Source organism: Bombus pyrosoma, linkage group LG7, assembly GCF_014825855.1.
Source record: "Bombus pyrosoma isolate SC7728 linkage group LG7, ASM1482585v1, whole genome shotgun sequence".
In the NCBI taxonomy this organism is placed as follows: Eukaryota; Metazoa; Arthropoda; class Insecta; order Hymenoptera; family Apidae; genus Bombus; species Bombus pyrosoma.
In genome coordinates, this window is record NC_057776.1 from 17408781 (window position 1) to 17421091 (window position 12311).

General features: G+C 39.2%; 1 protein-coding gene and 1 long non-coding RNA gene across 4 annotated transcripts in view; one reads left to right on the forward strand and one right to left on the reverse strand.

The window, feature by feature from the left end:
• The window catches only part of LOC122569054 (titin), a 229553-nt gene that overhangs the window by 163906 nt on the left and 53336 nt on the right, over positions 1 to 12311 (forward strand). Inside the window, 7 exon segments of the mRNA XM_043729518.1 lie at positions 1350 to 5167; positions 5169 to 6147; positions 6191 to 9106; positions 9699 to 10471; positions 11054 to 11513; positions 12013 to 12113; positions 12201 to 12298. Of these exon segments, the coding sequence (XP_043585453.1) occupies positions 1350 to 5167; positions 5169 to 6147; positions 6191 to 9106; positions 9699 to 10471; positions 11054 to 11513; positions 12013 to 12113; positions 12201 to 12298 (9145 nt within the window).
• Positions 1 to 12311, reverse strand: part of LOC122569055 — a 66293-nt gene that overhangs the window by 3797 nt on the left and 50185 nt on the right. For all 3 annotated transcript variants that reach the window (XR_006317309.1, XR_006317310.1, XR_006317308.1), the window contains one exon: positions 1211 to 1305. This is a non-coding gene — a long non-coding RNA (uncharacterized LOC122569055). The remainder of the gene's footprint in view (positions 1 to 1210; positions 1306 to 12311) is intronic.

The window sequence follows — 12311 nt, forward strand, 5'->3', positions numbered from 1 at the left end:
AATTATTAAAAATATCTTCGGTTAGGATTGTGTTGTTTTGGCATGTTACTGCCCTGACACACAAATGACGGCACAAATGTTCGTAATATCGAGACACAACGAGAGATCAGATGCCGAGGATAAATTACTTTGGACTGTTTCAATTTACGCATTGTGTTTCATTTGATCTTGGACGTCTTTGAACTTCGCGGAGTATCGAAGATATTTTAACACTTGTCAGTAGGAATTAGAGAACTTTATTTCACGTGTGACACATGTCCCGTTCAGATATACGTATAATATATATATATATAATTATTATTTTATTTTTACTATTTGAAATTACATTCTTGTGCACGGATATCGAAACACGTACTTGTGGATATATTTAAGAAGACGAATTTTTAATTTCATAACGCACATTGTATATGTCTTTTGAATTTACTTTTGAAACCGCGAATTGTTTAATTTAAATATAATAATTTATTTGCAACGTAAAAGGATTAAAAGGAATGTTTTAAGGTTGAACGATTTTTATGGCATCGCGATTTTTCGAATCTTTAATTTTATCGCCAGGAGGGCAATCTTAGTGTGTTACTGAATTACCATGTATAAAAAATTCATCACGAAAGAAATCATTTTCATTTTAGAGTGTAATTAGAAATTAAAGCGAAGAGTCTGCGTCATGTGAAAAATCCTTACTGATTACAATAGCATTCCATTTATCTGAGCTTCGTTTACCTCTTATCTAAATGTGAATCCCTATTTTTTAAATGAAAAATTGTAACTATGTTTGGGAATCGCAAGAACTCTGATTACTAAAGTAGAAGTTTGAAAAGTTACAATAGAATAACTTTATTTTTATATGACAAGAAAAGAGTTTCTCAACTATTTTCTAAATGATAATATCGAATAGGAAGAAACGTTTTTAAATAAAAATGTAATTATTATTCTTGTTTTTCAATGATTGTCACAAGAGATCATCCCAAAATCTTCCCTCAATCGCCATTTTGACAATAAATATTCCACCATATTTAAGAACCTTTATTTCTAGTGGTATTTCTAGAGGCATTCGACCCTGAATTGACTCAGATAAATAGAATTTCACTCTACTGATGTCAAACACCTACTAAATAACAATAACAATAGCAATGGAATACAAACATAAATTATTCTACAGCTACCAAAGTACTATCATAGTTGAGCATGCACTAATTTCGTTACTACTCACCTAAAACATATATCATCCCACGTACCAGTTGCCAGCTTGTTTTTAGCATGATTCGGAGCTTCCTTCCGTGTGAGCGATGATTCAACGATGTCATCCTGAAACGAGATTTAAAATTACTCTGGCACGTGTACCATTGCAGAGAGAAAAGGAGCGTATTACGAAGTTCCTGCAGAAACGGGACCAGGCGCGAAAACCGGCGTGAAACCATCGATAGGTCTTGGTACGGGCAAGGACATTGTCCTTGAACCGTTACCTTTAGACGAGAATGGATTGCCACTCGAAATACCCTTACAACCAGGGGATGAATCGTTACCTTGGAGAAAGGGACGAGTTCATCATCGACCTCGACTTGGCGACGTGACGCCATGGCGAAAAGTGAAACCGAAATCTCGTGACACATCTTTGGACAAATTACAAGGGACAGAGTCCCAAGTTAAGCCTTGGACCGAAGAAGCTATAGTATTAAAGAAAACTCCACAGATACCTCGCGAAACACCGAAAGAAAAATTGGAGGAAGTTGAATTAAAACCAGCGAAAATCGAGAAAAAAGAAATTAGAAGAGCTAGCCTGGAAGCTGTTGACTTGAAACATGTTACGAAAGAAGTAACGAAGGATGTGAGGACTGAAGAGAAGATTGCTCGGCTGGAAGAGACTACAGCAGAGACTTATGTAGAAGAAGAGGACTCTAGATTTATTAAAACCACGAAGAAAGTGGACGAGACTGTTCAAAAGAGAAAAGAAGAGACTAAACCTTGGACCGAAGAGAAGGTTACATTGAAGAAAGCAAAACCTGACAGGAAAGAGATTCCTAGAGAGACTATAGAAACTGTGGAACTGAAACCTTCGCGGATCGTCAAGAAGGATATTGAGAAACCTACCTTGGAAAAAGTAGATCTGAAATCTGTTCCAACAACTGTGACTGAGAAAGTTACTGAAGAAATTATTTCGAAAACTGATTACCTTGAACAGGAAGATACGTCCATGTTGGACGTGTCCAGAACCGAAGAGGTCAGAAAAATAAAGAAGGAGAAGATTGAAGAGAAGGTAGAACAGGCGAAGCCATGGACGGAAGAAAAGATCACCTTGAAGAAATCTAAACCTATAAGAAAAGAAGTTGAGAAAGAAACTATAGAGACTGTGGAACTGAAGCCATCCAAGGTGGAGAAACTTCCGATTCGAAAGCCGAGTGTGGAGAAGGTGGACTTGAAGCCTATTCCAACGACAGTGACTGAAAAAGTCACTGAGAAAATCACTGAAAAGACTGAATACCTTGAACAGGAAGACACTTCTTTATTAGACGTATCGAAGACTGAAGAACTGAAGAAATTGAGGAAAGAGAAGATAGAAGAGAAGCCAGAAGGGCCTAAACCTTGGACCGAAGAGAAGGTGACGTTGAAGAAAGCGAAACCTGTGAAGAAAGAGGTTGAAAAGGAAACTATAGAAACGGTAGAGTTGAAACCATCAAAGATTATAAAATCTGCGGTACGAAAAGAAAGTCTGGAAACAGTGGATCTTAAATCAGTCGCGAAAGAAATCACAGAGAAGACAGTGAAAGAAGTCGTACACAAGACTGATTACGTAGAACAGGAAGACACAACGTTGCTTGATGTTACCAAAGACACTCGAGTGAAGAAACTCAGAAAAGAGTCGATTTCAACGGAGAAGGTTGAGCAACTTAAACCTTGGACTGATGAGAAAATAACTTTGAAGAGAACTAAACCTGACAAGAAAGAAATACCCAAAGAACAAATAGAGACAGTAGAATTAAAACCTTCCAGACCAGAAAAGGGAGAAATTGAGAAACCAAGTCTTGAAGCAGTGGATTTGAAACCAATTCCCAAGAAGGAAGTAAAAGAAGTATCTAAAAAGCTTGAAAGAAAAGACGTGCTCACTGAAGAGGAAGACACAACCCTTCTTCAAGTCTCCAAAGACACAGAAACTACGGTCAAAGTTGATAAACAGGTCAAGAGGATAGAAGAAGTTGAAAAGAAACCGGAAACTAAACCTTGGACTGAGGAGAAAATAACTTTGAAGAAGACTAAAGTTGAGCAAAAAGAAATTCGTAGAGAAAGTCTGGAAGAAGTCACGTTGAAACCGACGAAAACGGAGAAGAGAGAAATTAAGAAGGAAACTATAGACAAAGTAGATTTGCAGAAGGTGACAGATAAGACACAATTCGTCGAAGAAGAAGATACAAAGCTATTAAAGATCGACAAAGAAGAGAAAGTCGAGGAAGAGAAAACAGAAAAGGTAAAAACTTGGAGAAAAGAAAGGAAACCAAAAGAAAAAGCGCCATACCAGGAAGAAGAAGATAAAACGATCTTGGATGTGAAGAAAGACATCGAGTCTGAGGAAAAACTGAAAGAAGTGCCAGTTCCTTGGGCCAGAGGTAAAAAGAAACCTACAGAAAAGATTCCTTATCACGAAGAAGAGGATACTACTCTTCTCGACGTCGAAAAGACTGAAAAGACGACTGAAAAACAGGCAAAAGAAGAAGTGCCGGTGCCATGGATACGAGGGAAGAAGCCGAAGGAAGAGAAGCCGGAAGTTCCGCAAAAAGTTCAGCCTGAAGAAGAAGTGCCTGTTCCATGGGTACGAGGAAAGAAGCTGAAGGAAGAGAAGCCGGAAGTTCCGCAGAAAGTTCAGCCTGAAGAAGAAGTACCTGTTCCATGGGTACGAGGAAAGAAACTGAAGGAAGAGAAGCCGGAAGTTCCGCAGAAACTTCATCCACAAGTTCAACCTGAAGAGAAACCAGAGGAAGAAAAAGAGAAATTGGAAAAGGTCCCATGGCTTCGAGACAAGAAGGTTCCACGGAAGATACCAGAAAGGAAAGAAGAACAGGTTGAAGATATAAGATCAGTTGTATTGAAGCCTACCAGACGTGAACGTGTACCAGAAGAACAGGAGAAACCGGAAGAAGTGACGCTGAAGCCTGTCAAACGCATTCCACTTGAAGAAGAAAAGAAGGAGGAAGTGCAACTAAAACCCATTCCGAAACGAAAGCCCGAAGAAAAGCCGAAAGAAGAGATCAAATTGAAGCCATTCCAAAAACCGAAACCGGAAGAGGATAAACGAGAGAAACCAGAACTGAAACCACTTGAAAAACTTAAACCTGAAGCCCCAAAAGAAGAAGTGCAGGTAAAACCGCTGAAACCGAAAGAAGAAGAAATCAAAGAAACTGAAGAAACGACATGGCATAGAAAAGTGAAACCCAAGAAACCGGTAGTTCCTGAAGAAAAAATAATCGACAAGGAGGAAGAGAAGATTTCAGAGAAAGTAACTGAAGAGAAGAAGATTATAGATGAAAAGGTAGTCAAGAAAGAGGAAGAAAGCATCGGCGACTTTAAGTCGGTGGCTTTAAAACCGGTTAAACGAGGGAAGAAGCCTCAAGAAAGTGAAGACGTTACGAAGGAAATAAAAGAGGCCGAAATTGAAGACTTTACAGCTGTTGTATTAAAACCTACGAGGAAAGAGAGGAAGCCAGAAGAAAAGGTAGGAACAGAGGAAGTAACGTTGAAACCAATTCAGAAAATTCCCAAAGAGAAAGAAACACCTGAAGAAATAACGCTCAAACCAGTGGAGAAGCCTAAAGCAGTAGAGAATGGAGAAGTTTTGGAAAAGAGGACTGAATTGCAATGGCAACCTGCAAAGAAACCAGCTAAGAAAATAGTAGCAGAGGAGGAGAAACCAGAAGAAATGACATTGAAACCTGTCAAGCGTCTTCCCAAGGAAGAAGAGGAAAAGGAAGAAGTTACTTTGAAACCAATTAAGAAAGAAAAACCAGAGGAGAAGAAACCAGAAGTTACGTTAAAACCTGTTAGGCGACTTCCCAAAGAAGTGGAAGAGAAGCCTGAAGAAGTAACGTTAAAACCTGTGAAGCGTCTTCCTAAAGAAGAGGTGGAGAAGGAAGAAATTACTTTGAAACCAATTAAGAGAGAGAAACCGGAAGAAGAAAAACNCAGAAGTTACGTTAAAACCTGTTAGGCGACTTCCCAAAGAAGTGGAAGAGAAGCCTGAAGAAGTGACGTTAAAACCTGTGAAACGTCTTCCTAAGGAAGAGGTGGAGAAGGAAGAAATTACTTTGAAACCAATTAAGAGAGAGAAACCGGAAGAAGAAAAACCAGAAGTTACGTTAAAACCTGTTAGGCGACTTCCCAAGGAAGTAGAGGAAAAACCGGAAGAAGTGACATTGAAACCTGTCAAGCGTCTTCCTAAGGAAGAAGTGGAGAAGGAAGAAGTTACTCTGAAACCAATTAAGAAAGAGAAACCAGAAGAGGAAAAACCTGAAATTAAATTGAAACCTGTCAAACATTTAAAGAAACCAGAAGAAGAAAAGCCTGAAGAGATAACATTGAAGCCAGTTAAACGTCTTCCTAAAGAAGAGGAAGAGAAGGAACAAGTGACTCTAAAACCAATAAAGAAGGAGAAACCAGAGGAAGAAAAAGCAGAAGTTACGTTAAAACCTGTTAGGCGACTTCCCAAGCAGGAGGAGGAAAAACCGGAAGAAGTGACATTGAAACCTGTCAAGCGTCTTCCCAAAGAAGAAGTGGAAAAGGAAGAAGTTACTTTGAAACCAATTAAGAGAGAGAAACCAGAAGAAGAAAAACCAGAAGTTACGTTAAAACCTGTTAAGAGACTTCCCAAGGAAGTAGAGGAAAAGCCTGAAGAAGTAACGTTAAAACCAGTCAAGCGTCTTCCTAAGGAAGAAGTAGAGAAGGAAGAAGTTACTTTGAAACCAATTAAGAAAGAGAAACCAGAGGAAGAAAAAGCAGAAGTTACATTAAAACCTGTTAGGCGACTTCCCAAGGAAGTAGAGGAGAAGCCTGAAGAGGTGACATTAAAACCTGTCAAGCGTCTTCCTAAGGAAGAAGTGGAAAAGGAACAAGTTACTTTGAAACCAATTAAGAGAGAGAAACCAGAAGAAGAAAAGCNCAGAAGTTACGTTAAAACCTGTTAGGCGACTTCCCAAGCAAGAGGAAGAAAAACCGGAAGAAGTGACATTGAAACCTGTCAAGCGGCTTCCCAAGGAAGAAGAGGAAAAGGAAGAAGTTACTTTGAAACCAATTAAGAAAGAAAAACCAGAGGAGGAGAAACCAGAAGTTACGTTAAAACCTGTTAGGCGACTTCCCAAAGAAGTGGAAGAGAAGCCTGAAGAAGTAACGTTAAAACCTGTGAAGCGTCTTCCTAAGGAAGAGGTGGAGAAGGAAGAAGTTACTTTGAAACCAATTAAGAAAGAGAAACCCGAAGAAGAAAAACCAGAAGTTACGTTAAAACCTGTTAGGAGACTTCCCAAGGAAGTAGGGGAAAAGCCTGAGGAAGTGACATTAAAACCTGTCAAGCGTCTTCCTAAGGAAGAGGTAGAGAAGGAAGAAGTTACTTTGAAACCAATTAAGAAAGAGAAACCAGAAGAAGAAAAACCAGAAGTTACGTTAAAACCTGTTAAGCGACTTCCCAAGGAAGTAGAGGAAAAACCGGAAGAAGTGACATTGAAACCTGTCAAGCGTCTTCCCAAAGATGAGGTAGAGGAGGAAGAAGTTACTTTGAAACCAATTAAGAAAGAGAAACCTGAAGAAGAAAAACCAGAAATTACGTTAAAACCTGTTAGGCGACTTCCCAAGCAAGAGGAGGAAAAACCGGAAGAAGTGACATTGAAACCTGTCAAGCGTCTTCCTACGGAAGAGGTGGAGAAGGAAGAAGTTATTTTGAAACCAATTAAGAAAGAGAAACCGGAAGAAGAAAAACCAGAAGTTAAATTGAAACCTGTCAAGCCTTTGAAGAAACCAGAGGAAGAAAAGCCTGAAGAGGTATCATTGAAGCCAGTTAAACATCTTCCCAAGGAGGAAGTGGAGAAGGAAGAAGTTACTTTGAAACCAATTAAAAAAGAAAAACCAGAGGAGGAGAAACCAGAAGTTACGTTAAAACCTGTTAGGCGACTTCCCAAGCAAGAGGAAGAAAAACCGGAAGAAGTGACATTGAAACCTGTCAAGCGGCTTCCCAAGGAAGAAGAGGAAAAGGAAGAAGTTACTTTGAAACCAATTAAGAAAGAAAAACCAGAGGAGGAGAAACCAGAAGTTACGTTAAAACCTGTTAAGCGACTTCCTAAGGAAGTAGAAGAGAAGCCAGAAGAAGTGACATTGAAACCTGTCAAGCTTCTTCCTAAGGAAGAAGTGGAGAAGGAAGAAGTTACTCTGAAACCAATTAAGAAAGAGAAACCAGAGGAGGAAAAACCTGAAGTTAAATTGAAACCTGTCAAGCATTTAAAGAAACCAGAAGAAGAAAAGCCTGAAGAGATAACATTGAAGCCAGTTAAACGTCTTCCTAAAGAAGAGGAAGAGAAGGAAGAAGTGACTCTAAAACCAATAAAGAAGGAGAAACCGAAGGAGGAGAAACCTGAAGTTAAATTGAAACCTGTCAAGTTCCTGGAGAAACCAGAAGAGGAGAAGCCTGAAGAAGTTACTTTAAAGCCCGTCAAGCGTCTTCCGAAGGATGAGGAGAAACCAGAAGATGTTACTTTGAAACCTATAGAAAAGAAGAAGCCGGAAGAAGAAAAGAAGCCAGAAGTTAAACTGAAACCAGGAAAACCTATCGAGAAACCAGAAGAGGAGAAACCGGAGGAAGTGAAATTAAAACCGGTTCCGAAGCCGGTCTCTGAAAAAGTCGAAGAGAAACCTAAAGAAGAGGAAAAACCTGAGTCCATATTACCATGGCGCGTTGGCAAAAAGGCGAAGAAGGTCGTCGATTTCCGAGAAGAAGTCACAGTCGTACCGATCGATCAAGAGAAAGTGGTCTCGGAGGAAACAACGGTCGTGGAACAGAAAGTGGAAGCTAAAGAGATAACCCAGGTGATGGTTAAAGAGATCGAAGAACATAAACCTGTAGAAGCGCCTGTAATTCCGTGGAGGACACCGAAGAAAGAAATGGTAAAAGAAGTCGTCGAAGAAAAAGTCGAAATTGAAGAGATTAAACCTGAAGTGGTACGCAAAGAAGATACAGTAATCGAAGAGATTGTTGAAACAGAAGTCTCTAGGATAAAGAAACGACGACCAAAGAAACCGGAAGAAGAGAAGGAAGTAGTCGAATTGAAACCAGTCGAGAAACACGAAGAATTCATAGAAAAAGTAGAAGAGGTGGTTCTTAAACCAGTCAAGAAAGAAAAGGTAGAAGTAGTAGAAGAGAAAGATGAGGTTCGTCTTAGACCAATACCCAAGAAGCCACAGGAAAAGGAAGTACCTGAACAGGTAACTCTGAAACCTATCAAGAAGGAGAAACCCGAAGAGAAACCTAAGGAAGAAAAAATACCAGAATTGAAACCAGTGAAATTAGAGAAACCAAAAGAGATAGAAGAGAAGGAAGAAACAGTGGCTAAAATACCATGGAGGAAACCTAAAAAGAAACCAGAAGAGGTACCTGTACCTGTTCCTATAGAAAAGGCAGAAGTGATCGATGAAACTGTTACCGTAGAAGAGGTTAAAGTGGAGGAAAGAGTTAAAGATGTGGTCACGAAAGATGTAGTCGAGGTCGAAACAAAGATCAAAGAAGAAAAAGTGGAGGATCGTAAGAGCAGACGCAAGCAGCGTACGCAAGTTGAAATATCCATCACGGACAAAGACAAAAAGATCGCTCCGAGGTTTATTCAGAAGCTACAACCCGTTATCGCGCAACCAGAAACAACCGCAGAATTCACATGTACAGTGTTCGGCAGTCCATTCCCCGAAATTACCTGGTACAGAAACGAGCAGGAGCTTCACGCCAGTGAGAAGTATATAATGACCATCTACGAAACGACGGCCTCGTTGGAGATAACTAAGGTGAAGGAAGAGGATGCCGGCATGTATTCTTGCAGAGCGTCAAATCCCGCTGGAGTAGCCACGTCCACCGTGAATCTCGTGATATTCGGTACTAGATCTGTGTGTTGTGACGTCTGTGTAATCGTTTTCGTTCGATTTTTTATGGCTTATGAAATTGACGAGTTTTTACAAATGGCTTACGACTCTATGGATTTATGAAATTTCTTGGCAAGCGTGTGAACGATGCTTTTTACGTGTGTTTCTTTCTTGTTACTGTGTGTTTTCCTTATTCTATAGGGTAACGTAGATACATTTAATTAAAAGGGAAGCAATTTTTTATAAATCACATATAACCTATAATAATGTATATAGAAATTTTTAAAAGTTTGTATTTTAAGTTTTATAAATTTTAGTGTTTGCTTGTTTATTTAATTTTCGCGATCGGCAAGCCTGCTCGCTTTACGTTCAAAAAAAGCCATTATTTTTATTAATAATTATTCTTGAATATTTCAATTATTAATAAAAATAATGATAATTATAATTCTATACATCCGAGTATTTTAACGAAATTAAAATTCTATGCTCGTTGCGTACAATCTACCCTATTATGCAAATGTATTTTGCATGAAGTTTTACAGTATCGTCGCGTGATCGTTCCACTTTACAATTACCATAAACTCATACGACGTTCTATTTCACAGAAAAAGAGGAAGAAGGCGTAGCGCCACACTTCGCAACACCCATTAAGCCTCTCATGGTGGAAGAGCACAAACCAGCTCTACTCGAATGTGTGGTCACTGGAACACCGGTGCCGGAAGTAAAATGGTATCGCGGAGAGCAAGAACTGAAACCTCAAAAGGGTAGAGAAATCACCTTCAATCCTGAAACCGGTGAAGCAAAATTGCATATATTGGAGCCAGTGAAAGAGGACGAGACGATTTATCGCGTTCGAGCTGTGAATAAATTCGGTCGAGCCGAATGCAGAGCTAATTTGGTGATCGGCACCGCGGTGAAGGTCACTAAACCGGAAGTCCTAAGAGCACCAAAGATCACCAGGCCTTTACCAGCCTTGGTAGCCGAACTTGGAAAACCTCTAACTTTGTCAGCCGATTTCGAGAGCAAACCAACGCCAAAAGTGAAATGGTTCCGCAATGGAACTGAAATTGTCCCATCTGACAAACGGGTGATAAATATTTATGAAACTACCACTGAATTATATATTCCTGAGGTGACGAAGAAAGATGGCGGGAAATACGAGGTTAGAGTTCAAAATCCTGTTGGAGAGGCGAGAAGTTCGGGCTCTGTTACGGTGAAAGAACGCGAGGACAAGACAGACGAAGTGAAAGCTCCGAGGTTTATCGAGCCGCTACAACCACAAATTGTCGCCGAAGGAGAGGTCGTGATCATGGAAACACGTGTTGAATCCTATCCGACAGCCTCCTTCCAGTGGTTCCACGAAACTCGTCCTCTGGAGGTACTTCAGCTTTCTACTTTCGTATTTATCCATTTTTCTGTTTCTCCTTATATCTTTCTGCGTTTGTATTTTTTAACATTTACACACTTGCTTCTCTGCTTATATTTTCAAATACATTTCCCACATCTTTGGACTTCTGTTCAAGGCTTTCGTAGCATTCTCAGAATTTTAATAACAGCTAAATACATCTCTCACTAAATAACGAGACGCTTGTACCAAAAATTCCAGAATACATACGCAGGAAACTAGTCATAACAAAAATTCTAAAAAATTACAAATAAACGATGATTTCTATCAAGAATTCCAAACGTTTGCACTTAAAGTTAACCACGACAAGAACGTTTGAAAATCACAAATGAAAAACAGTTTGCACTTGGAATCCTCAGAAAAATGTTTGCATGGAAAATCGAACAGAAGCCATTAAAAGTCACCGAATAAAGGACAATTTGCATTTAGAATTCTAAAATATCCTCGTCAAAATTTAATTTGTGTTTAAAGATTTAAAATATCTACACTGGAAATTAACAATCCCAGAGACTCTTGAGAATCACGAACGAAATAATTTGTGAATTTCTATTGCAGTCCACGCCACAGGTAAGGATTGTGACGCAAGAGAACAGATCGATCCTCATGATCAAGGAGATCAAGCCCGAGTTCGCGGGCACGTACACCTGTCGCGCCGAAAACGTTGGCGGATCAGTCACCTGCACGGCGACGATAAATATGTTAGAGACACCGTGGGAAGAAACCGTTGAGCTTGTTTCACCGACGTTTGTTAAACGATTGTCACCGGTCAGGGTCATGGACGGTGAAAGCGCAAACCTGACGTGCATCGTCCAAGGGAAACCTACGCCTAAAGTGGAATGGTACCACGACAACAAACCTATCAAAGAGGGCAAGGAGATTACTATTATTCAAGATACGGAAGGTGTGTGCAGCTTGGCCATAACCGAAGTATTCCCTGAAGATGCCGGAGAATACACTTGTCGTGCCGTGAATCCTGTTGGCGAGGCCGTTTGCATGACGTCGCTTATAGTGGAAGGTAACGAATTTTATCGTGTATTTAATTATTACTGTTTGTAGATAATAATAGAGATGATTAAATTCGAGATGATAAGATTTTGAGAAAATTTAGGGGAAATTTATGAGACAGTTTTGTAAAGACAAAATAATACGTAGGAGTATAAACTTAATGGTAATAGTAAAAGTAACAGTTTGAAAGAATCTGATAATAGTTAATGTATCAAATAATAAATATTATGGGTGATGAGATTTTATTGTATATTGAATTGTTACGATCGAACAAATGGCATTTATTTAAATTTGGTACGAAACGTGTGGTGAGAAAATTTTTCACGGCAGATTGTAAAATAATATCAAATATAATGATATAAAAAGAAATGATATAAATTAATAAGAATAGTACTATTTAAATTTGACATTATAGATAGTATTACAAGAATATGAAAAATCAAGATGAAATGTTTTATGAAATAGAAAACCATAACCCCGTTTTTATAATAATATTTCTCCCTTCGCAGCATACGAGTACGTACCAGATTCGGAGATTGCATCCTCGATCGTTGCGACGTCTCTTACTACAGGGCAGAGTGGTTCGGAAGAGGATCTCTTATCTCCCAAGGTAGCTACAGGGAAATTACCTTTGCACAAACTTCGATTTCTCTATAAATACGTATAATTTTTCAATTTAATTCTTTCTTCTTTTTAGGAAACTCCCTTGTTCGACACGGACACAGAGGAATCTGCGCCGGAGATAATAAAGAAACTTCCTCAGTTAATTCCTACCAAAGTCGGAGAGTTAACCAGGTAAGAAGATGAT